The following is a 24,270-nucleotide window of genomic DNA, read 5'->3' on the forward strand; positions in this document are numbered from 1 at the left end:
TTTCTCCGCCAGGCGCTGCAGCAGGGGACACTCAGGGACACACAGGGGACAATGAGGGACACTCAGGGGACACTCAGGGACACTCAGGGGACAATGAGGGACACACAGGTGACACAGGTGACACTGAGGTGACATTTGGGGACACTTGGGGACACTGACCATGCGTGCAGCTGGGCGCTGCAGCGCTGCACCTCGCTGTGTTTCTCCGCCAGGCGCTGCAGCAGGGGACACTCGGGGACACTCAGGGACACTCAGGGACACACAGGTGACAATGAGGGACACAGGTGACACTTGGGGACACTGAGGTGACACTTGGGGACACTTGGGGACACTGACCATGCGTGCAGCTGGGCGCTGCAGCGCTGCACCTCGCTGTGTTTCCCTGCCAGACGCTGCAGCAGGGGACACTCAGGGACACTCAGGGGACAATGAGGGACACAGGGGACACTCAGGGGACAATGAGGGACACAGGGGACACTCAGGGGACACTCGGGGACACTCAGGGGACAATGAGGGACACAGGTGACATTCAGGGGACATTCGGGGACATTCGGGGACACTGACCAGGCGTGCAGCTGGGCCCTGAAGCAGGAGACACTCGGGGACACTCAGGGAAATCAAGGACAGGGAGGTGACACAGGTGACACTCAAGGACACTCAGGGACAGGGAGGGGACACTCAGGGACAGGGAGGGGACACTCAGGGACACTCAGGGACATTTGAGGACACTTGAGGACACTGAGGTGACATTTGGGGACACTGACCAGGCGTGCAGCAGGGGACACTCAGGGGACACTCAGGGACACTCAGAGACAGGGAGGTGACACAGGTGACACTTGGGGACACTTGGGGACACTCAGGGGACACTCGGGGACACTGACCATGCGTGCAGCTGGGCGCTGCAGCGCTGCACCTCACTGTGTTTCCCTGCCAGGCGCTGCAGCAGGGGACACTTGGGGACACTCAGGGGACAATGAGGGACACACAGGTGACACTTGGGGACACTGAGGTGACACTTGGGGACACTTGGGGACACTGACCATGCGTGCAGCTGGGCGCTGCAGCGCTGCACCTCGCTGTGTTTCTCCGCCAGGCGCTGCAGCAGCGCCGACAGCACCGAGCGCTGCTGGAGAACGGCCTCGGCCACGGGCTGGGAGCTGGGGGAGAAAATGGGGAAAATTGGGGGAAATTGGGGAAAATTGGGGAAATTAGGGGGAATAGGGGGAAATGGGGGAAATGGGGGAAAAAATGGGGGGAAATGGGGGAAAAATTGGGAAAAATTAGGGGAAAATTGGGGAAAATGGGGGGAAATTGGGGAAAAATGGGGAAATGGGGGAAAATGGGGAAAATGGGGGGAAATGGGGGAAATGTGGGGGAAATGGGGGGAAATGGGGAAAATGGGGGAAATGGGGGGAAATGGGGGAAAATGGGGGAAAATGGGGGAAATGGGGAAAAAATTGGGGAAAATTAGGGGGAAATGAGGGAAAATGGGGAAAATTGGGAAAATGGGGAAAAAATGGGGGAAAATGGGGAAAATGGAGGAGAATGGGGGGAAAAGGGGGGAAATGGGGAAAATTGGGAAACATGGGGGAAAATTGGGGAAAGGGGGGAAAAAATGGGGGAAAAATGGGGGGAAATGTGGGGGAAATGGGGGAAAATGGGGGGAAATGGGGGAAATGGGGGAAAATGAGGGAAAATGAGGGAAACGTACGGGAAATGGGGAAAAATTGGGAAAAATGGGGGGAAATGGGGGAAAATTGGGAAAAATGGGGGGAAATTGGGGGAAAATGGGGGGAAATGGGGAAAATTGGGAAAAAATGGGGGAAAATGGGGAAAACATGAGGGAAAAGTATGGGGGAAACATGGGGGGAAATGGGGGGAAATGGGGAAAAATGGGGAAAAAATTGGGGAAAATTAGGGGGAAATGGGGGAAACATGGGGGAAAATTGGGAAAAATGGGGGGAAATGGGGAAAATGGGGGGAAATGGGGGAAAATTGGGGAAAATGGGGAAAATGGGGGGAAATGGGGGAAATGGGGGAAAATGGGGGAAATTGGGGAAAAATGGGGAAATGGGGGGAAATGGGGAAAATGGGGGGAAATGGGGAAAATGGGGGAAATGGGGGAATGGGCGGAAATGGGGAAAAAATTGGGAAAAATTAGGGGGAAATTGGGAAAATTGGGGGGAAATGGGGGAAACATGGGGGAAATGGGGAAAAAATGGGGGGAATTGGGAAAAAGATGGGGGAAATGGGGGAAATTTGGGAAAATGGGGAAAAAATGGGGGAAAATTGGGGAAATGGGGGGAAATGGGGAAAATGGAGGAAAATGGAGAAAAATTGGGAAAATGGGGGAAAATGGGGGAAATGGGGGAAAATTGGGGGAAATGGGGGAAAATGGAGAGAAAATGGGGGAAATTGGGAAAATGAGGGAAAACACAGGGAGAAAAGGGGGAAATGGGAAAATGGGGGAAAATGGGGGGAAATGGGGAAAAATGGGGGGAAATGGGGAAAAATGGGGGGAAATGGGGAAAAATGGGGGGAAATGGAGAAAACATGGGGGAAATGGGGGGAATAGGAAAAAATGGGGGGAAATGGGGAAATTGGGGAGAAAATATGGGGGAAATGGGAAAAAATGGGGGGAAATTGGGGAGAAAATGGGGGCAAAGGAAAAAGGGAAAAATTTAAAAGGGGAAAAGGAAAAAGAGGGAAAGAAAAAGGGAGAAAAGGTGGGGAAAGGAAAAAAGGGGAAAATTTAAAAGGGGAAAAAAGAAAAAGGGGAAAAGGAAAAAGGGGAAAAGGAAAAATAAGAAAAAAAGGAAAAGCAGTGATAGAATCAGTAATTAAATCCCTAATTAAAGCAATGATAGAATCAGTAATTAAATCCCTAATTAAAGCAATGATAGAATCAGTAATTAAATCCCTAATTAAAGCAATGATAGCACCAGTAGCTAAATCAGTAATGGAATCAGTAATGGAATCAGTAATTAATCCCTAATTAAAGCAGTGATAGAATCAGTAATTAAATCCCTAATTAAAGCAGTGATAGAATCAGTAATTAAATCCCTAATTAAAGCAATGATAGAATCAGTAATTAAATCCCTAATTAAAGCAGTGATAGAATCAGTAATTAATCCCTAATTAAAGCAATGATAGAATCAGTAATTAATCCCTAATTAAATCAGTGATAGAATCAGTAATTAAATCCCTAATTAAATCAGTGATAGAATCAGTAATTAAATCCCTAATTAAAGCAGTGATAGAATCAGTAATTAAATCCCTAATTAAATCAATTTTTAAACCACTAATTAAATCAGTAATTAAACCAGTAATAGAACCAGTAATGAAATCCATAATTAGTAATTAAATCAGTTATAAATTAGTAATTAATCCCTAATTAAAGCAGGGATAGAATCAGTAATTAAATCCATAATAAGTAATTAAATCAGTAATAAATTAAGTAATTAAATCCCTAATTAAAGCAGTGATAGAATCAGTAGCAAAATCAGTAATGGAATCAGTAATTAATCACTAATTAAAGCAGTGTTAGAATCAGTAATTAAGTCCGTAATTAAACCAGTGATAGCACCAGTAGTTAAATCAGTGATAGAATCAGTAATTAAATCAGTAATTAAGTCAATTTTTAAATCACTAATTAAATCAGTAATAGAATCAGTAATTAAATCCCTAATTAAAGCAGTGATAGAATCAGTAATTAAATCTGTCATAAAATAAGTAATTAAATCAGTAATAAATTAATTAAATCAGTAATTAAAGTAGTGATAGAATCAGTAATTAAATCAGTGATAGAATCAGTAATTAATCCCTAATTAAACCAGTGATAGAATCTGTAATTAATCCCTAATTAAAGCAATGATAGTATCAGTAATTAATCCCTAATTAAAGTAGTGATAGCACCAATCGTTAACTCAGTAATAAACTCAGTAATTAATCCCTAATTAAAGTAGTGATAGCACCAATCGTTAACTCAGTAATAAACTCAGTAATTAATCCCTAATTAAAGCAGTGATAGAATCAGTAATTAAATCCATAAGAACTAATTAAATCAGTAATAAATTAATTAAGTCAGTAATGAAACCAGTAATAGAATCAGTAATTAAATCCCTAATTAAAGCAGTGATAGAATCAGTAATTAAATCCATAATAAGTAATTAAATAAGTAATAAATTAAGTAATTAAATCAGTAATTAAAGCAGTGATAGCATCAGCAGCTTAATCAGTGATAGAATCATTAATTAATCACTAATTAAAGCAATGATGATAGAATCAGTAATTAAATCAGTAATAAGTAATTAAATCAGTAATAAATTAAGTAATTAAATCCCTAATTAAAGCAATGATAGCACCAGTAGCTAAATCAGTAATGGAATCAGTAATTAAATCCCTAATTAAAGCAATGATAGAATCAGTAATTAAATCCCTAATTAAAGCAGTACTGAACTCAGTAATTAAAACAGTAATAGAATCAATAATAGAATCAGTAATTAAGTCCCAAATTAAATCAATTTTTAAGTCACTAATTAAATCAGTAATTAAACCAGTAATAGAATCAGTAATTAAATCCCTAATTAAGGCAGTGATAGAATCAGTAATTAATTCCTAATTAAACCAGTGATAGCACCAGTAGTTAAATCAGTAATAGAATCAGTAATTAAATCAGTAATGGAATCAGTAATTAAATCCCTAATTAAAGCAGTGATAGAATCAGTAATTAAATCAGTAATGGAATGAGTAATTAAATCCCTAATTAAAGCAGTGATAGAATCAGTAGCTAAACCAGTAATAGAATCAGTAATTAATCACTAATTAAACCAGTAATAGAATCAGTAATTAAATCCATAATAAGTAATTAAATCAGTAATAAATTAAGTAATTAAATCCCTCATTAAAGCAGTGATAGCACCAGTAGCTAAATCAGTAATGGAATCAGTAATTAGTCTCTAATTAAAGCAATGATGATAGAATCAGTAATTAAATCAGTAATAGAATCAGTAATTAATCACTAATTAAAGCAGTGATAGAATCAGTAATTTATCCCTAATTAAAGCAATAATAAAATCAGTAATTAATCCCTAATTAAAGCAGTGATAGCATCACTAATTAAATCAGTAATGGAATGAGTAATTAATCACTAATTAAAGGAGTTAACTCAGTAACTAAACTCAGTAATTAACCCCTAATTAAAGCAGGCAGTGTTAATTACACCCTCAGCTGGGCACTCAGGGGTGACACTCCCCCCTCATTAATTAGCACTAATTACAATTAATTCCATTAATTCCATTCACGGCTGCTGACTGTGCTCCCTCTGCTGACACTCCCGGCTACAGCAATGCCAGTAATTAATTAATTAGCACTAATTAACGCTAATTACACTCAGGGGTGCTGTGGTGTTCCCTCCAGGATTACAGTAATGATGGTAATTAATGTAATTAACACTCATGGGTGGGGTCAGAGGCAGCAGTAATGACAGTAATTAATCAATTAGCACTAATTAAGGCTAATTAGACTCACTGGTGCTGTGGTGTTCCCTCCGGGATTACATTAATGATGGTAATTAATGTAATTAACACTCATGGGTGGGGTCAATGGCAGCAGTAATGACAGTAAGGGTGACAGTAATTAATTAATTAGCACTAATTAACGCTAATTAGACTCACTGGTGAGTCCCATTACAGTAATGACAGTAATTAATGTAATTAACACTCACGGGTGGGGTCAGCGGCAGCAGTAATGACAGTAAGGGTGACAGTAATTAATTAATTAGCACTAATTAGCACTAATTAGACTCACTGGTGCTGTGGTGTTCCCTCCAGGATTACAGTAATGATGGTAATTACAGTAATTAACACTTACGGGTGGGGTCAAAGGCAGCAGTAATGACAGTAATTAATTAATTAGCACTAATTAATGCTAATTACACTCACTGGTGCTGTGGTGTTCCCTCTGGGATTACAGTAATGATAGTAATTACAGTAATTAACACTCACGGGTGGAATCAATGGTTACAGTAAGGACAGTAAGGGTTACAGTAATGACCCTAATTAATTAATTAGCACTAATTAGCGTTAATTAGACTCACGGGTGCAGGCGGTGCTCCCGCCTGTGGCACTCCCATTACAGCAATTACCATTCACAGGTGAGGTCAATGGTTACAGTAATGACAGGAAAGGTTACAGTAATGACAGTAAGGGTTACAGTAATTAATTAATTAGCACTAATTAGCGTTAATTAGACTCACGGGTGCAGGCGGTGCTCCCGCCGGTGGCACTCCCATTACAGTAATGACAGTAAGGGTTACAGTAATGACAGTAGGGGTTACAGTAATGACAGTAATTAGCACTAATTAGCATTAATTAGAGTCACGGGTGCAGGCGGTGCTCCCTCCAGCACCGGTGGCACTCCCATTACAGCAATGACAGTAAGGGTTACGGTAATGACAGTAGGGGTTACAGTAATGACAGTAATTAATTAATTAGCATTAATTAGCGTTAATTAGACTCACGGGTGCAGGCGGTGCTCCCTCCTGTGGCACTCCCATTACAGTAATGACAGTAAGGGTTACAGTAATGACAGTAAGGGTTACAGTAAGGACAGTAAGGGTTACAGTAAGGACAGTAGGGGTTACAGTAATTAATTAATTAGCATTAATTAGCGTTAATTAGACTCACGGGTGCAGGCGGTGCTCCCGCCGGTGGCACTCCCCGCAGGTCAGGCTCTCGCAGGCGCTGCAGAACAGGGACAGCGGCTCCCGGGGGTGCGAGCGGCAGCGGGACGGGAACGGCGCCGGAACGGGGGCAACGGGATCCATGGGATCCATGGGATTATTGGGATCCATGGGATTTGTGGGATTGATGGGAGCAATGGGAGCAATGGGATCGGGAAGGGACGGAGAGCCTGGGGAGAGAGAGAACGGCGGGATTGGAACGGGGGAAAGCGGGAACGGGAAAATTGGAATGGAAACAAAAACGGCAACGGAGACGGGAATGGGGGAACCTGGGGATAGGAGCAAGGGATTCCCATTCCCATTCCCATTCCCCATTCCCCATTCTCATTCCCCATTCCCCCATTCCCATTCCCCCATTCCCATTCCCATTCCCATTCCCCCATTCCCCCATTCCCATTCCCCATTCCCCCATTCTCATTCCCCATTCCCCCATTCCCATTCCCCCATTCCCATTCCCCATTCCCCCATTCCCATTCCCATTCCCCCATTCCCCATTCCCCCATTCCCATTCCCATTCCCCATTCCCATTCCCCCATTCCCCCATTCCCCATTCCCCCATTTCCATTCCCATTCCCATTCCCCCATTCCCATTCCCCATTCCCATTCCCATTCCCATTCCCCCATTCCCCCATTCCCCCATTCCCCCATTCCCATTCCCCCATTCCCATTCCCCCATTCCCCCATTCCCATATTCTCCATTCCCATTCCCATTCCCATTCCCCCATTCTCCATTCCCATTCCCCATTCCCATTTCCCCATTCCCATTCCCCATTCCCATTCCCCAATTCCCATCCCCATTCCCATTCCCCCATTCCCATTCCCATTCCCCCATTCCCATTCCCGTTCCCATTCCCCCATTCCCCCATTCCCATTCCCCCATTCCCATTCCCATTCCCCCATCCCCATTCCCATTCCCATTCCCCATTCCCATTCCCCATTCCCCATTCCCATTCCCCATTCCCATTCCCATTCCCCCATTCCCATTCCCCATTCCCATTCCCCCATTCCCATTCCCCATTCCCCCATTCCCCATTCCCCCATTCCCCCATTCCCATTCCCCCATTCCTGTTCCCCCATTCCCATTCCCCCATTCCCATTCCCATTCCCATTCCTCTCTTTTCCCATTCCTATCCCCTCTTCCCATTCCCCCATTTCCAATTTCCAGTTTTCCCCATTCCCATTCCCATTGGGAATGGGGGAATGGGAACAGGAATGGGAATGGGGAAAGGGAATGGGGGAATGGGGAATGGGAATGGGGGAATGGGAATGGGGGAATGGGGAATGGGAATGGGGGAATGGGAATGGGAATGGGAATGGGAATGGGGAATGGGGGAATGGGGAATGGGGAATGGGGGAATGGGAATGGGGGAATGGGGAATGGGGGAATGGGGAATGGGGAATGGGGGAATGGGAATGGGAATGGGGAATGGGGGAATGGGAATGGGAATGGGGAATGGGGGAATGGGAATGGGGGAATGGGAATGGGGAATGGGAATGGGGGAATGGGAATGGGAATGGGGAATGGGAATGGGGAATGGGGAATGGGGGAATGGGGAATTGGGGAATGGGAATGGGAGTGGGGAATGGGAATGGGAATGGGGGAATGGGGAATGGGAATGGGAATGGGGAATGGGAATGGGAATGGGGGAATGGGAATGGGAATGGGGGAATGGGAATGGGGGAATGGGAGAATGGGAATGGGGGAATGGGGGAATGGGGGAATGGGAATGGGAAAATGTGAGTGGGAATGGGGGAAAATGGGAATGGGAATGGGGGAAACTGGAAATGGGGGAATGGGAATGGGAATAGGAAAATTTGAATGGGAATACAAATGGGAATGGGGGAATGGGGGAATGGGAAATTCCCAAATGGGCATGGGGGAATGGGGGAAATTTGGAATGGGAAAATGGGAATTGGAATGGGAACATGGGAATGCAGTAATTGGGGAATGGGAATGGGAACAGGGGAACGAGGGAATGGGGGAAATTGGGAATGGGAACAGCAATAGGGAAAATTGGGAATGGGGGAAACTGGGAACAGGAACATGGCAATAGGGGAAACATGGAATGGGGGAATGGGAATGGGAATAGGAAAATTTGAATGGGAATACAAATGGGAATGGGAATGGGGGAATGGGAACATTAATGGGAATGGGAACAGGAACAGGGAAAATTTGGAATGGGGGAAACTGGGGAATGGGGGAAGGGGGTAAGGGAATGGGGGAATGGGATTGGGAAATGGGACCTGGAATGGAGGAAACTGGGAATGGGGGAATGGGAATAGGAAAATTTGAATGGGAATAGAAATGGGAATGGGAATGGGGGAAATTTGGAATGGGAAAATGGGAATTGGAATGGGAACATGGGAATGCAGTAATGGGGGAATGGGAATGGGGTAGGAATGGGAATGGGAACATGGGAACATGGGAATGGGGAAATTGGGAATGGGAACAGCAATAGGGAAAATTGGGAATGGGGGAAACTGGGAACAGGAACATGGCAATGGGGGAATGGGAATGGGTTACAGGAGGTGACACGGGTGACACAGGGAGGTGACAATGAGGTGACAATGGGTGACAATGGGTGACATCACTCACCCAGGGGCTGCACGCGGTGCTCCCGGGTGTACCTGACCCTCAGGTGAGCCCCCACGCAGGTGGCGCACAGCGGCTCCGAGCACTCCAGACAGAAGCTGGTGGCCCTGGCGTTGTCCTCACAGCTGGTGCAGCTCTGGGGACAAGGGACAAGTCCCTCAGACCCCATCAGTTAATTAGGGTTAATTGGCGTTAATTGGCGTTCATTAAGCCCTACCTGCCCGCTGGGGCTGGGCTGCAGGAACAGGTTCTCCATGATGTCACCCAGGGGACACTGCTGGTGGCACACGGGACACTCGAACGCTGAGGGGACACGGAGGGGACAGAGTCACAGCAGGGTCACAGTGTCCCCAAGGAGGGGACAGTGCCACAGAGGGGTCGGTGTCCCCTCCCCACAGAGCTCCCAGGAACTCCCAGTGACCCCAGTAAAGCCCCAATGCCTCCCCAGTGCTCCCAGTAGCCCCCAGTGACCCTGAGTGTCCTGCACAACCCAGTGCTCCCAGTAACTCCCAGTGCTCCCAGTATCCCCCAGTGACCCCCAGTATCTCCCAGTACCTCCCAGTACCCCCAGTCCCTCCCACCATTCCCGTCCCTTAGGTGGGCTCCAGGCGTGGCTCCCAGTGCTCCCAGTATCCCCCAGTGCTTCCTCTATCTCCCAGTGCTCCCAGTGCTCCCAGTAGCCCCCAGTGCTTTCCCTATCTCCCAGTGCTCCCAGTAGCCCCCAGTGCTCCCAGTAACTCCCAGTACCTCCCCAGTAATCACCAGTAAACTCCAGCGATCCCAGTAACCCCCAGTGCTCCCAGTATCTCCCAGTAACCCCCAGTGCTCCCAGCAACCCCCAGTGCTCCCAGTAAACCCCAGCGCTTCCCAGTAATCTCCAGTAAACTCCAGCAATCCCAATAACTCTCAGCATCTCCCAGTGGCTCCCAGTATCTCCCAGTGGCTCCCAGTAACTCCCAGTAACCCCCAGTGCTCCCAGTATCCCCAGTCCCTCATCTCCCCTCACCGTTCCCCTGCTCGCTCCCGATGCAGCCCCGGCACACGGAGTGCAGGCAGGGCAGCACCCGCGCCTCCCAGTGCTCCCAGTATCCCCCAGTATCCCCCAGTATCCCCATCTCCCCTCACCGTTCTTGTCTCCATGCTCGCTCCCGATGCAGCCCCGGCACACGGAGTGCAGGCAGGGCAGCAGCCGCGGTTCCCGCTGCGGGCTCAGGCGTTTTCTGCAGGCCCCGCAGAGCTCCAGCAGCCCCAGCGGCTCGGGCAGCTCCGCTCCGGTGGCCCCGGGACCGCTCCCGAGCGCTGCCGCCGCCTGAGGCGCCGCCATGGTGGCCGCGTCCCCCGCACGCTGGGCACGGCCTCCTGCTCCCGCCCCCGCACCGCCCCGCGACCAATCACTGCCCGCGCTGGCTGATTGACGTTGTGGAGAACCAATAGAAGGGAGGCAGGGAGGGGATTACGGAGATTGACAGCGCGCGGGAGCAATGAGAGAGGAGAAGGCGGGAAGGAAAGGGCAGGAAGAGGCCTCCGGCACGTGAAGGCGAACGGGCCAATCAGCGCGCAGAGCGGGCGGAGCTGAGCCAATCAGCGGCCGGAGAGCCCTGGGGAAGGCGGGGACTTCTTGGACAGAGCGGCCAATCGGAATCGGCGCGCTGCGAGGAGGCGGGGCGGATGATGTGATGGACAGCTGGACAAACCAATGGGGAGCAGAACTGGGGAGGGACTGGGAATACTGGGATGTACTGGGGGTTACTGGGAATTACTGGGATCACTGCGAGCTCGGAGCACTGGGGAGGCACAGGGGGTTACTGGGAATTACTGGGGGTTACTGGGAGCACTGGGAGTTACTGGGGGTTACTGGGAGTTACTGGGAATTACTGGGAGTTACTGGGGTTACTTGGATCACTGGGAATTACTGGGAGCACTGGGGATCACTGGGAGATACTGGGAACACTGGGGGTAAATGGGATTGATGGGAGTTACTGGGAGCACTGGGGGTTACTGGGAGCACTGGGAGATACTGGGCTCACAGGGAATTACTGGGACTTACTGGAAATTACTGGGAGAACTGGGAATTACTGGGATCACTGGGACTACTGGGAGTTACTGGGGATCATTAAGAGTTACTGGGATCACTGGGGGTTACTGGGGATTAATGGAAATTACTGGGAGCACTGGGAGGTACTGGAGATTAATGGGGATTACTGGGAGTTACTGGAAATTACTGAGATCACTGGAGGTTACTGGGGGTCACTGGGAGATACTGGGAGCACTGGGGGTTACTGGATGTTCCTGGGAGTTACTGGGATCACTGGGAGATACTGGGACAGAGCTGAGCAGGTGACACAACACAGGTGACACAGCACAGGTGACACAGCACAGGTGCCACCACAGGTGACATCAATTTTAATGTAAAAAACGGCAAAAACAGCACCAAAAGTGTCCCTAAACGCCCCCGGGGTCATTGTCACCATCGGGGGGACAGGAGGGAGCCCAGTCCCAGGTCCATCCCCAGCTCCTGGGTCACTCTCAGGTGTCCCTGGATCCTTCTCCAGGTGCGACACCTCAACTCCATCCAGCCCTCCGAGCATCTCCATGGCCATTCATGGTCCATCCGTCCAATCATCTCCATGGCCTCTCATGGTCCATCCAATCATCTCCATGGCCTCTCATGGTCCATCCGTCCAATCATCTCCATGGTGGTCAATCACGGCGTGGTCCATTCATCCAATCATGTCCATGGCCTCTCGTGGTCCATCCATCCAATCATCTCCATGGCCTCTCATGGTCCACCTGTCCAATCCCTGTTCTAGAACATTCCAGGGGTCCCACCAGGTCAATGACATCATCACCCTCATGGTCCATCCATCCAATCATCTACATGGCCACTCATGGTCCATCCTTGCAATCATCTCCATGGTCCATCTGTCCAATCCCGGTGTCCAACTCAGTTCCAGAACATTCCAGGGGTCTCACCAGGTCAATGACATCATCACCCTCATGGTCCATCCATCCAATCATCTCCATGGCCTCTCATGGTCCATCTGTCCAATCCCAGTGCCCAACTCAGTTCCAGAACATTCCCTGGGTCCCATCAGATCATCACCCTCAATGAGGTGACATCACCCACCCAGGGGCTGCACCCGGTGTAGTACCTGACCCTCAGGTGAGCCCCCACGCAGGTGGCGCACAGCGGCTCCGAGCACTCCAGACAGAAGCTGGTGGCCCTGGCGTTGTCCTCACAGCTGGTGCAGCTCTGGGGACAAGGGACACGCCGGAGGGGACACATCCGTTTGGCCCCAATTAGTGTTAATTAGCATTAATTAGTGTTAATTAATCTGTATCTGCCCGCTGGGGCTGGGCTGCAGGAGCAGGTTCTCCGTGATGTCACCAAGGGGACACTGCTGGTGGCACACGGGACACACGAACGCTGAGGGGACACGGAGGGGACACAGAGGGGACAGAGTCACAGCAGGGTCACAGTGTCCCCATGGGTGGGGGGACAGGGGTGTCCCCTCCCCACAGAGCTCCCAGTAACTCCCAGTGCTCCCAGTTTCCCCCAGTACCTCCCTGTGTGGGAAAGGGACAAAAATTACGAAGCTGAGATCCCATGGGAGAGGGGGGGAGGTGGTAAACTACAACATCTGTTCCAGAAAGTTCTCTGCTCTAAACTTCCCCATTGGAGCACCCCACAAAACGCCTCCCCCGCACCCCGGTTCCCCCGTCCCAATGGTCGGAGAGCCCCGCTGTGCCCGCCCCTCCGCTCCCCTTCTTAAACCCGGGTCCCGCCCGCTTTCGGGGCTCGGTTTCTTTGCCCTGCTCCGAATTCTTTTGGCTCCGGGACAAACCCGGCCCCGGGGGAGCCGCTGCGAAGCTGAGAAGGAGCGGCAGGAACGCAGCCAAGCCGCTGTGAGGCGTCTGTCTGTCTGTCCGTCCGTCCGGGACTTTCTGAGAACTTCGGTAAGCAGAATTCAGTGCTCATCGCAGCACGCGCCCCCCCACCCGAACGAATCTGCTTTTATTTTAATTTATTTGCCTCGTCAGTGTGTTTTTTAGCGATGGGATGTCGCCTATCCCGCGCTCAGAGGGAGTTTTATCTCCAAATTCGAAGTCGTCTTGTTTCGGGAAAAAAAAAAGTGTTTTTAAAAAGGGATGTTAAGGTGTTCGTTCGGTTTGTGTTCGAGGGTTTTCCCGAGATTTCTCGGGAAGATGTTTTGTCCGTTTCGTTATGGGAAAAAGTGGGGAAATGCATTTATTTAGAGCAAGTTAAGGGGAATTTTAGGAAAATTCACTGCTTTGTTTGATTCGATTTTTAAGTTGATAAAAAAATAGAAAAAGCCCAGGATCCCGGTCCTCCTTCCCCGTGTCCCCCCCCCGCTTTTTTAAACCCTCTGCCCCCGTGGAGGATGCGGGACACACGCTCTGTCCCGCTGCCGTCTCCTGCATCCACCAGCGCCTCTCCCCGCCTGGGAATTTACCCTTAACCCCCATCCTAAAAATCTCTGTTTGTAGTTTGGGGGTTCCCATCGTAAAAATCTCTGTTTGTAGTTCGGGGGTTCTTGTTTACAAAATGGCGGCGGCACAAGATGGCGGCGGCCTCGTGGCAGCGCAGGGCGCCGCCATTTCCCTCCTCCGGCCACTCCCCCCGCGTCGGGCCCGCCCCTTTCCGGGCTGGGTCTTCCTGTGGGCGGTGCTCCCCAGAAGGCCCCGCCCAGAGGCGTGACGTCAGTTTAAAGCCGCGCCCCCTTCCGGTTTCCATGGCAATAAGACCGGAAGTGGGCGTGGTTTAAACCGGAAGGCCGCCATTTTGGCTTGCCGGAAACGCTGCTGTTTAGCGTGTCCGGTCACCACCTCAGGGGCGGAGATTTGGCTGCACCCCCGGCTACAACACCAGGCCAGGGAGCAGCTGGGCAAAGATCCGGGAGGAGCAATCAGGGATGGGAATCTTGAGCTGGCAGAGGGCCTGGGGCTGGTGGCTGCTCCAGTCATTCTTAATCCGAATGGCAACGCGAGGTGGGAGCAAATTCCATGCGCAGAGATCAAAGAGCTGTGGAAAGCAGTGAAAGACTGTGGGAGAGGTTCACCCTATTTTAAAAATTTACTAGAACTGACAATTACTGCACATATTCCAGTAGCCCGTGACTTAAAGTACATTGTGACAGCCTTGTTGATCCCCACTGAGTTTCTTCTCTGGGAAGCCAATTGGAAAAAACTGTTAAAGGCAGGCCCTGATTGAGAAACATTAAATACAAGGATTAGGTGATGGTGCTATGGATGCATTTGTGGGTGAAGGAGATTTTATCAGGCCTGAAGATCAGGCCATTTTGCCTGATGAAATAAATGAAATTAATTTTAGTAATTGATGTGATTAATTAAACTAGCTGCTAAAACTGCACTTTTAACTATCCCAGACGATGCCACCACCTTGCAAAGCTGCTCAGTCACCCACCAGGGAGGGGATGAGCCCTTCCTCAAGTTCATGGACCAACTCTGAGAAGCCATTAAAAGACAGAACAACAACGTGGAAGCCAGGGGCGAGCTGCTCCAAAAAATGGTCATGAGTCACCTCAACTGAGCCACCAAGAAGATGCTCAGAGCTCTTCCACAGGACCCTGAGCCTCAAATCGCCCAAATGGTCACACTGGAACAGCCAATTGTGGCTGCGGTAAGCAAGGGTGTCGGGGAGGCAGTGGTCACTTGAAATAATATTCAATATTTTAATTGCAAGCAGTATGGGCATAATTATGTCAACTGTGCTTATCCCCTGTCCCATGGATGCATTGATTCCATCATGGCTCCAGCAGCCTCCTCAGATCTGGGAAATGGTTTTTTCTGGAAAATGGTTTTTTCTGGGAAATGGTTTTTTCTGGAAAATGGTTTTTTTTGGGAAATGGTTTTTTCTGGGAAATTTTTTTTTCTGGGAAATGGTTTTTTCTGGAAAATGTTTTTTTCTGGGAAATGGTTATTTGTGGAAAATGTTTTTTTCTGGGAAATGATTTTTTCTGGAAAACGGGTTTTTTTGGGAAATGGGTTTTTTTCTGAGAAATATTTTTTTCTGGGAAATGGTTTTTTTCTGGAAAATGGGTTTTTTTGGGAAATGGTTTTTTTTCTGAGAAATATTTTTTTCTGGGAAATGGTTTTTTCTGGAAAATGGGTTTTTTTGGGAAATGGTTTCTTTTCTGAGAAATGGTTTTTTTTGGGAAATGGTTTTTTCTGGGAAATGGTTTTTTTTGGGAAATTTTTTTTTCTGGGAAATGTTTTTTTCTGGGAAATGGTTTTTTTTTTCTGGGAAATGGTTTTTTCAGCCCACCTCAGCCCCACACGATTACACCAAGTCCAGGCCACAGCAGTTCCAGGTGGGCAGCAAAACCCAATTCCCAGATGGGTCATTTCTGAGGCTCGGTGCCCCGAGGGAGGTTTCAGGTCCTTCCATTGAACAGGGCAGGTAGACTCGAGCCTTTGCAGAGCCCTCCACAGCTCAGTCACAGTCATGGTACAGGATGAGGGCTTTGCCAGGGTCCCAGCTGGGTTCTTGGAGCCTCCATTCCACGCCAGGACCATGGAGGTGCTGATGGTTGGGGACAGCAAACACGCTCCTTTTGGAATGACTGTGATCCCAGAGGTTGTGACCGTTCACCCTTCCAATAAAATAATTGTGACCGTTTCCTGTACCTCACCGCTGTACACTTAGCGCAGGCACGCTCCTTTTGCACAGATGTGCTTCCAGGACAGGACCCTGATGAGTCTAATTGTGGTGTTTATTTTCCACAGAAACCATCCAGGGAAAGACATAACACGTCAGCCACCATCTCCTATAAAGAGAAGAATTTATACCTTTCAATGATGGCAGGCACAGGAAGATTCACCTTTACACTTTTCAGTGATGGCAGACACAGGAAGATTCGCCTTTACACCTTCTGATGATGGCAGGCACAGGAGGATTCACCTTTACACCTTTCAGTGATGGCAGGTTCACCTTTACACCTTCCAATTTTATGGCAGACACAGGAAGATTCACCTTTACACCTTTCAATTATGGCAGACACAGGAAGATTCACCTTTACACCTTTCAGTGATGGCAGGTTCACCTTTACACCTTTCAATGATGGCAGGCACAGGAAGATTCACCTTTCCACCTTCTGATGATGGCAGGCACAGGAAGATTCACCTTTACACCTTTCAATGGTGGCAGGTTCACCTTTACACCTTTCAGCGATGGCAGGCACAGGAAGATTCACCTTTACACCTTTCAATGGTGGCAGGTTCACCTTTACACCTTTCACTGATGGCAGGCACAGGAAGATTCACCTTTACACCTTTCAGTGATGGCAGGTTCACCTTTACACCTTTCAATGATGGCAGGTTCACCTTTACACCTTTCAATGATGGCAGGTTCACCTTTACACCTTTCAATGATGGCAGATTCACCTTTACACCTTTCAATGATGGCAGGTTCACCTTTACACCTTTCAATGATGGCAGGCACAGGAAGATTCACCTTTACACCTTTCAGTGATGGCAGGCACAGGAAGATTCACCTTTACACCTTTCAATGATGGCAGGCACAGGAAGATTCACCTTTACACATTTCACTGATGGCAGATTCACCTTTACACCTTCCACTGATGGCAGGCACAGGAAGATTCACCTGCCAAGGGACAAACCCACCGCGTCGCCCCTCCTGCCCCGGAATCCGCCCTTCCCATGGAAAAGGAGAAGGAGGAAGGGGACATAACCCAAACCTGGTTGCAAGGGTGCTCATCACACACGCAGATTCACCCCCTCGATGGAGCAGACAAATGTTTCGCACAGAAATGTCCTCCCACCCTTCCCAAAGTTCTGTTATTAGCAAGAAGTCATTGCCTCCTCCCGGCTGCCGACGTTATGCGCCTCGGGTTCCGCCCCTTTCTCCCTCCCCCATTCTTTGCCATCCTCCTTCCCTTCTTCCTCCTTGTGGCGCTTCTGCTGCTTCTCCTTCTCTTCCTTTCCTCCTTCCTTCTCCTCCTTCAACCCACGGAGAAGGGGGAGGTAGCAGAGAGAGTTTGAGTACGGGTTGATGTCGAACGGGAAGAGACCGTTTCCCGTGAGAACAGGGGAACAGGCAAAGAGAAAACAGAGGAAGTTTGAGTTACGGTTGAGAGTGTTTTGGCCCCGAGATCCCAAATCCTTTTGGGGTCTGATGAGCGTCGGCATCGGGTGCCTTGGCTCGGCGTTGGGCTCATCCCGCAGCGCCGGTTTTGTCTCGTTTGCCAAAAGTGGCCCCACTGAGCACTCGCGTTCCGCGGCGCGGCTCCACGGCCCCCTTTACCCATTAAAAGGTTTAGGATAGGTTGGGATTGTTTAGGCTCCTTGTTTTGATTAGGAAACCTTTCCAACAATCGGAGGCTCGCGAAAGTTCGAGACGGGTTGAGGTTGCAGGGCACGGCGAGGTTGCGCGTCTTCTGTAAGCGGCGTTTTTGAAAGTTACCGCGCTTGCCCCGCGTGCGAGCTGAGGTCGCGTGTTTTTCAAGGAGGTCCCGTGGTTCCATGTAAAAGGTACCTTTGAGCTCACGTGTTTTTCACATGAAAGGCAATTTGGAAATCCCGTGGGGTTTTTTTTCATGCACGAGGCACCTCCATGCTCCCGGGGGAGCTTTACACCTGCCGGGCACGCGTGTGTCAATCGAGGCATCGAGGAATTCCACTATGAGCTCAGCATAGCCTGGGGTTTAGAGGTGGTTCACAAGGCTGGTGTCTTTGCAAGGGGGCCATGAAAAAGGAGACTGGTTCTAATCCCCGAGAAGGGATCGGGTGCGCTGGTGCAGACAAGGGAGAGAGGAACAACCAAGGGAGAGAGGAACGACTGAAGGAGAGAGGAACGACCGAGGGAGAGAGGAACGAGCTTCTTGACGCCAAACTCGGGGCATTCCCAGCCTTGCAGCCACCCTCGCTTCCATCCAGGTGACCTCCAGCCCAAACAGAACACCTGGGTCACCTTGGCCAAGTCCCTCCAGCAGGACAACTTCGTTACGGCCATGGGAAGCGCGGATGAGCCGTTACCTCCGTGCCTGGTGGGAGACCCCTGACGGAAAAAGATGAGAAAGATGAGATAAACCCAACGCTGTGGACTCCTGGCATGGATGGACAAGGATTCTTCACGTGCCTCACCAGAGCCCCACGAGCTGGACCCGCTGGGCCCATCCAGAGCGAAGCGCGGCGTTAATTTTGCGCACACAGCGAGACCGAATCGGCAGATGAGACCTCCAAGCAAAGATGCCTCACCAAACGATAAAAGGGGGTCCCTGCAGCCTGGGCCAGCTGAATACCCCCACCCCAAATACCTCCCAATTGCAGAATTGCAAGCAGAACACCAAATTATCCCACCAGAAGAGATCCTTGGAAGAATTCAGTCCAGATTGTGACGGCCAAATTCACACTTGGGGATCGACCCGAGAGGGTCACGGTTTCCATTTTTCCATCCTTGGGTCGCCGCCACGAAGGCCCTGGCGGAGATTTCTCAGCTGGGCTGCTGGCTCGGTGAGGAGGCCAAGGTGACGTTCGTGGACGAAGAGGCCGCCGGGCTCGCCACGTTTCAAGATAGGGGCAGCAATTGATTTCAAGATAGGGGCAGCAATCGAATTCAAGATAGGGCAGCAATCAATTTCAAGATAGGGCAGCAATCGATTTCAAGATAGAGCAGCAATCGAATTCAAGATAGGGGCAGCAATCGATTTCAAGATAGGGGCAGCAATCGAATTCAAGATAGGGCAGCAATCAAATTCAAGATAGGGGCAGCAATCGATTTCAAGATAGGGCAGCAATCGAATTTTCTGCTGCTCTCCCACGGCCGTGGATGCGAGGACTTCGAAGGACTTTGCTGCCTCAGCTTGTGTTCACACAGCAGCTCGATACAGGCGAACGTAACGGGGCTGTTAAATCAGGTGAAATTACATTGAGGTTGAGGAGAAGGGGGCTGCAGAGTGGCTGGACAGGCTGTTCAAGCGATGGGGAGTTCCTGAGTGGGTCCCCTCTGTCTCAAGAGAGCTGCTGTGGGTCACCATCCTAACAGGGATTGTTGGAATTGTTGTATTTTGCCTCAAAAAAGCTCTTTTAAAGACACTCGGAGAGGCCTTTTTAATAAACAGAAAAGGGGGAGATGCGGGGGGAGAGGGCGGAGATGACGGAGCTGAGATCCCATGGAGGGGAGGGGGGCTGGTGGTAAATGACAGCGTCCGTTCCAGAAAGTTCTCTGCTCTGAACTTCCCCATTGGAGCACCCCATGTGCTGCCCCAGTAACTCCCAGTGCTCCCAGTAACCCCCAGTGCTCCCAGTAACCCACAGTGATCCCAGTAACCCACAGTGATCCCAGTAACTCACAGTGATCCCAGTACCACCTGAGCATCCCCAGTAACCCACAGTGATCCCAGTAACCCCCAGTGCTCCCAATAACCCCCAGTGATCCCAATAACCCACAGTGATCCCAGTAACCCCCAGTGCTCCCAGTAACCCACAGTGATCCCAGTAACCCCCAGTGCTCCCAGTAACCCACAGTGATCCCAGTAACCCCCAGTGATCCCAGTAACCCACAGTGATCCCAGTAACCCACAGTGATCCCAGTACCACCTGAGCATCCCCAGTAACCCCCAGTGATCCCAGTAACCCACAGTGATCCCAGTAAGTCCCAGTAACTTCCAGTAACTCCCAGTAATCTCCAGTAAGTCCCAGTAACTCCCAGTACTCCCAGTAACCCTCAGTGCTCCCAGAATCTCCCAGTAACTTCCAATATCTCCCAGTATCTCCCAGTGCTCCCAGTAACCCCCAGTAAATTCCAGTGATCCCAGTAACTCCCAGTAACCCTCAGTAATTTCCACTAAGTCCCAGTAATCCCCCATGATCCCAGTAACCCCCAGTGCTCCCAGAATCTCCCAGTAACTTCCAATATCTCCCAGTGCTCCCAGTAACCCCCAGTGCTCCCAGTAACTCCCAGTGCTCCCAGTAACCCCCAGTAACCTCCAGTGATCCCAGTAACTCCCAGTAATTTCCAGTAAGTCCGAGTAATACCCCATGATCCCAGTAACTTCCAATATCTCCCAGTATCTCCCAGTAGCCTCCAGTGATCCCAGTAACACCCAGTAAGTGCCAGTAATCCCCCATGATCCCAGTAACCCCCAGTGCTCCCAGTAACCCTCAGTGCTCCCAGAATCTCCCAGTAACTTCCAATATCTCCCAGTAACTCCCAGTGCTCCCAGTAACCCCCAGTGCTCCCAGAATCTCCCAGTAACTTCCAATATCTCCCAGTAACTCCCAGTGCTCCCAGTAACCCCCAGTAAACTCCAGTGATCCCAGTAACTCCCAGTAGTTTCCAGTAATTTCCAGTAATCCCCCATGATCTCAGTAACCCCCAGTGCTCCCCCTGGGAGTCACTGGGAGCACTGGGAGATGTGCTGGGAGTTACTGGGGATTAATGGAATCACTGGGAGCACTGGGGGTTACTGGGAGTTACTGGGATCACTGGGAGATGCTGGGACACAGCACAGGTGACACAGCACAGGTGACATCAATTTTAATGTAAAAAACGGCAAAAACAGCACCAAAAGTGTCCCTAAACCCCCCCGGGGTCATTGTCACCATCGGGGGCACAGGTGGGACCCTGTGTCCCCCCAGGTGTGGAGGGGACAGGTGGGACCCTGTGTCCCCCAGGTGTCCCCCCAGGTGTGGAGGGGACAGGTGGGACCCTGTGTCCATCCCATGGTGTGGAGGGGACAGGTGGGACCCTGTGTCCCCCAGGTGTGGAGGGGACAGGTGGGACCCTGTGTCCCCCCAGGTGTGGAGGGGACAGGTGGGACCCTGTGTCCCCCAGGTGTGGAGGGGACAGGTGGGACCCTGTGTCCCCCAGGTGTGGAGGGGACAGGTGGGACCCTGTGTCCCCCCAGGTGTGGAGGGGACAGGTGGGACCCTGTGTCCATCCCATGGTGTGGAGGGGACAGGTGGGACCCTGTGTCCCCCAGGTGTGGAGGGGACAGGTGGGACCCTGTGTCCCCCAGGTGTGGAGGGGACAGGTGGGACCCTGTGTCCCCCAGGTGTGGAGGGGACAGGTGGGACCCTGTGTCCCCCCAGGTGTGGAGGGGACAGGTGGGACCCTGTGTCCCCCAGGTGTGGAGGGGACAGGAGGGACCCTGTGTCCCCCCAGGTGTGGAGGGGACAGGTGGGACCCTGTGTCCCCCCAGGTGTGGAAGGGACAGGTGGGACCCTGTGTCCCCCCAGGTGTCCCCCCAGGTGTGGAGGGGACAGGTGGGGCCCTGTGTCCCCCCAGTGTCCATCCCTGGCCAGGGCGGGGTCACAGAGCCATGGAGTGGGTGGGGGAGGGGCCTGTCCCCAAGCCAGCTGCTCTGGGGACGCCATTCCAGGGATTTGTCCCCAAAATCCAGCTCCACCTGCCCTTCCCCAGCAGGAAACCCCTCCTCGTGTCCTGGAGCTCCAGGACCTTGTCCCAAGTCCCTCTCCAGCTCCTCCGTGGGCTCTCAGGTGTCCCTGGATCCTTCTCCAGGTGGGACACCAGGCTGGGATACCTGGATGGGACACCTGGATGGGGACACCTGGATGGGACACCTGGATGGGACACCTGGATGGGGACACCTGGATGGGGACACCTGGCTGGGACACCTGGATGGGACACCTGGATGGGGACACCTGGATGGGGACACCTGGCTGGGACACCTGGATGGGGACACCAGGACCTTTCCCCAAGCCAGTCCCAGGTCCATCCCCAGCTCCTGGGTCACTCTCAGGTGTCCCTGGATCCTTCTCCAGGTGCAACACCTCAACTCCATCCAGCCCTCCGAGCATCTCCATGGCCACTCATGGTCCATCCAATCATCTCCATGGCCACTCATGGTCCATCCAATCATCTCCGTGGCCACTCATGGTCCATCCGTCCAATCCCGATGCCCAACTCAGTTCCAGAACATTCCAGGGGTCCCACCAAGTCAATGACATCATCACCTTCATGGTCCATCCCTCCAATCATCTCCATGGCCACTCATGGTCCATCCAATCATCTCCATGGCCTCTCATGGTCCATCCGTCCAATCCCTGTTGTAGAACATTCCAGGGGTCCCACCAGGTCAATGACATCATCACCTTCATGGTCCATCTGTCCAATCATCTCCATGGCCACTCATTCTCCATCCATCCAATCCCGGTGCCCAACTCAGTTCCAGAACATTCTGGGGGTCCCATCAGGTCAATGACATCACCAACCTCATTGTCCATCCATCCAATCAACCTCGATGTCCAATCCCTGTTCTAGAACATTCCAGGGATCCCACCAGGTCAATGACATCATCACCCTCATTGTCCAGCCCTCTGAGCATCTCCATGGCCAATCACAGCATGGTCCATCTGTCCAATCCCAGTGCCCAGCAGAGTTCCAGAACATTCCAGGGGTCCCATCAGATCATCATCCTCATTGTTCAGCCCTGCAAGCATCTCCATGGCCTCTCATGGTCCATCTGTCCAATCCCTGTTCTGGAACATTCCAGGGATCCCATCAGGTCAATGACATCATCACCCTCAATGTCCAGCCCTCTGAGCATCTCCATGGCCAATCACGGCGTGGTCCATCCATCCAATCATCTCCATGGCCACTCATGGTCCATGAATCCAATCCCTGTGCCCACCTCAGTTCCAGAACATTCTAGGGGTCCCATCAGATCAATGACATCACCAACCTCATTCTCCATCCATCCAATCCCAGTGCCCAACTCAGTTCCAGAACATTCTGGGGGTCCCATCAGGTCAATGACATCACCAACCTCATTGTCCATCCATCCAATCAACCTCGATGGCCTCTCATGGTCCATCTGTCCAATCCCTGTTCTAGAACATTCCGGGGGTTCCCACCAGGTCAATGGCATCATCACCCTCAATGTCCAGCCCTCTGAGCATCTCCATGGCCAATCACAGCATGGTCCATCTGTCCAATCCCAGTGCCCAGCAGAGTTCCAGAACATTCCAGGGGTCCCATCAGATCATCACCCTCATTGTCCAGCCCTCTGAGCATCTCCATGGCCAATCACGGCGTGGTCCATCCATCCAATCATCTCCATGGCCACTCATGGTCCATCCATCCAATCATCTCCATGGCCACTCATGGTCCATCCATCCAATCCCAGTGCCCAGCAGAGTTCCAGAACATTCCAGGGGTCCCATCAGATCATCATCCTCAATGTCCAGCCCACCGAGCATCTCCATGGCCAATCACAGCGTGGTCCATCCATCCAATCATCTCCATGGCCTCTCATGGTCCATGAATCCAATCCCTGTGCCCACCTCAGTTCCAGAACATTCCAGGGGTCCCATCAGATCAATGACATCATCATCCTCATGGTCCATCCATCCAATCCCTGTGCCCAGCTCAGTTCCAGAACATTCCGGGGGTCCCATCAGGATCTGTCCCTGATCCCGGTTCTGCCTGGACCCCCAGGCGTCCCCCACGTCCCTGTGCCCTTCTCCTGTCACCAGGAACGTCCCCACACCCTCCGGAACCCCATGGAGATCCCCTCACCCCGGCTGCTCCACCGAGGGGCCCCCAGGGCCCCCCTCACAGCCCTGCCAGGGGCTGGGACCCCTCCTCAGGCCGGGTGAGCAGGGCCAGCACCTGCCATGCCCTGCCACGTGCCCAGTACGGGCTCCAATGGTGGCCCTGATGGTGGCCCTGGTGGCAGTCCCAGTGATGGCCCTGGTGGTGGCCCTGGTGGCAGTCCCAGTGGTGGCAGTCCCAGTGATGGCCCTGGTGATGACCCCAGTGGTGACCCCAGTGGCAGCCAAGATGGTGGCCCTGGTGGCAGCCCAGGTGGTGGCCCTGGTGATGGCCCCGGTGATGGCCCTGGTGATGGCCCCGGTGGTGGCCCCGGTGCCAGCCCAGATGTTGGCCCTGCTGGTTGCCCTGGTGGCGGTC

The 24,270-nt window shown here is 51.1% G+C and overlaps 1 protein-coding gene and 1 long non-coding RNA gene across 47 annotated transcripts in view; both read right to left on the minus strand.

The window, feature by feature from the left end:
- Window positions 1–10,699, minus strand: part of TRIM28 (tripartite motif containing 28) — a 34,635-nt gene extending 23,936 nt beyond the window's left edge. For all 3 annotated transcript variants that reach the window (XM_071418394.1, XM_071418393.1, XM_071418392.1), the window contains exons 1-5: window positions 10,461–10,699; window positions 9,553–9,638; window positions 9,339–9,471; window positions 6,687–6,912; window positions 1,041–1,157 (exon numbers count right to left, since the gene is read on the minus strand). In XM_071418394.1, coding sequence (XP_071274495.1) covers window positions 1,041–1,157; window positions 6,687–6,912; window positions 9,339–9,471; window positions 9,553–9,638; window positions 10,461–10,659 — 761 coding nt within the window. In that variant the 5' untranslated portion in view covers window positions 10,660–10,699. The remainder of the gene's footprint in view (window positions 1–1,040; window positions 1,158–6,686; window positions 6,913–9,338; window positions 9,472–9,552; window positions 9,639–10,460) is intronic.
- Window positions 10,700–11,701: 1,002 nt separating this feature from the next.
- LOC139585601 (uncharacterized) lies at window positions 11,702–23,948 on the minus strand. 44 transcript variants are annotated; one of them, XR_011677189.1, is made up of 7 exons: window positions 23,390–23,948; window positions 23,042–23,349; window positions 22,923–22,957; window positions 16,761–22,882; window positions 16,339–16,670; window positions 14,724–16,249; window positions 11,702–13,276 (listed from the first exon to the last, which is right to left on the minus strand). It is a non-coding gene; the product is annotated as an uncharacterized lncRNA (long non-coding RNA). The 44 variants fall into 44 exon arrangements; XR_011677182.1 differs by having other exon boundaries at window positions 16,761–21,880; window positions 21,934–21,974; window positions 22,043–23,349; XR_011677178.1 differs by having other exon boundaries at window positions 16,761–21,880; window positions 21,934–21,987; window positions 22,043–23,349.
- Window positions 23,949–24,270: the final 322 nt, after the last annotated feature.

This window comes from Agelaius tricolor, unplaced genomic scaffold (assembly GCF_023055355.1).
Source record: "Agelaius tricolor isolate 1412-34295 unplaced genomic scaffold, bAgeTri1.0.p SCAF_85, whole genome shotgun sequence".
NCBI classification, from domain to species: domain Eukaryota; kingdom Metazoa; phylum Chordata; class Aves; order Passeriformes; family Icteridae; genus Agelaius; species Agelaius tricolor.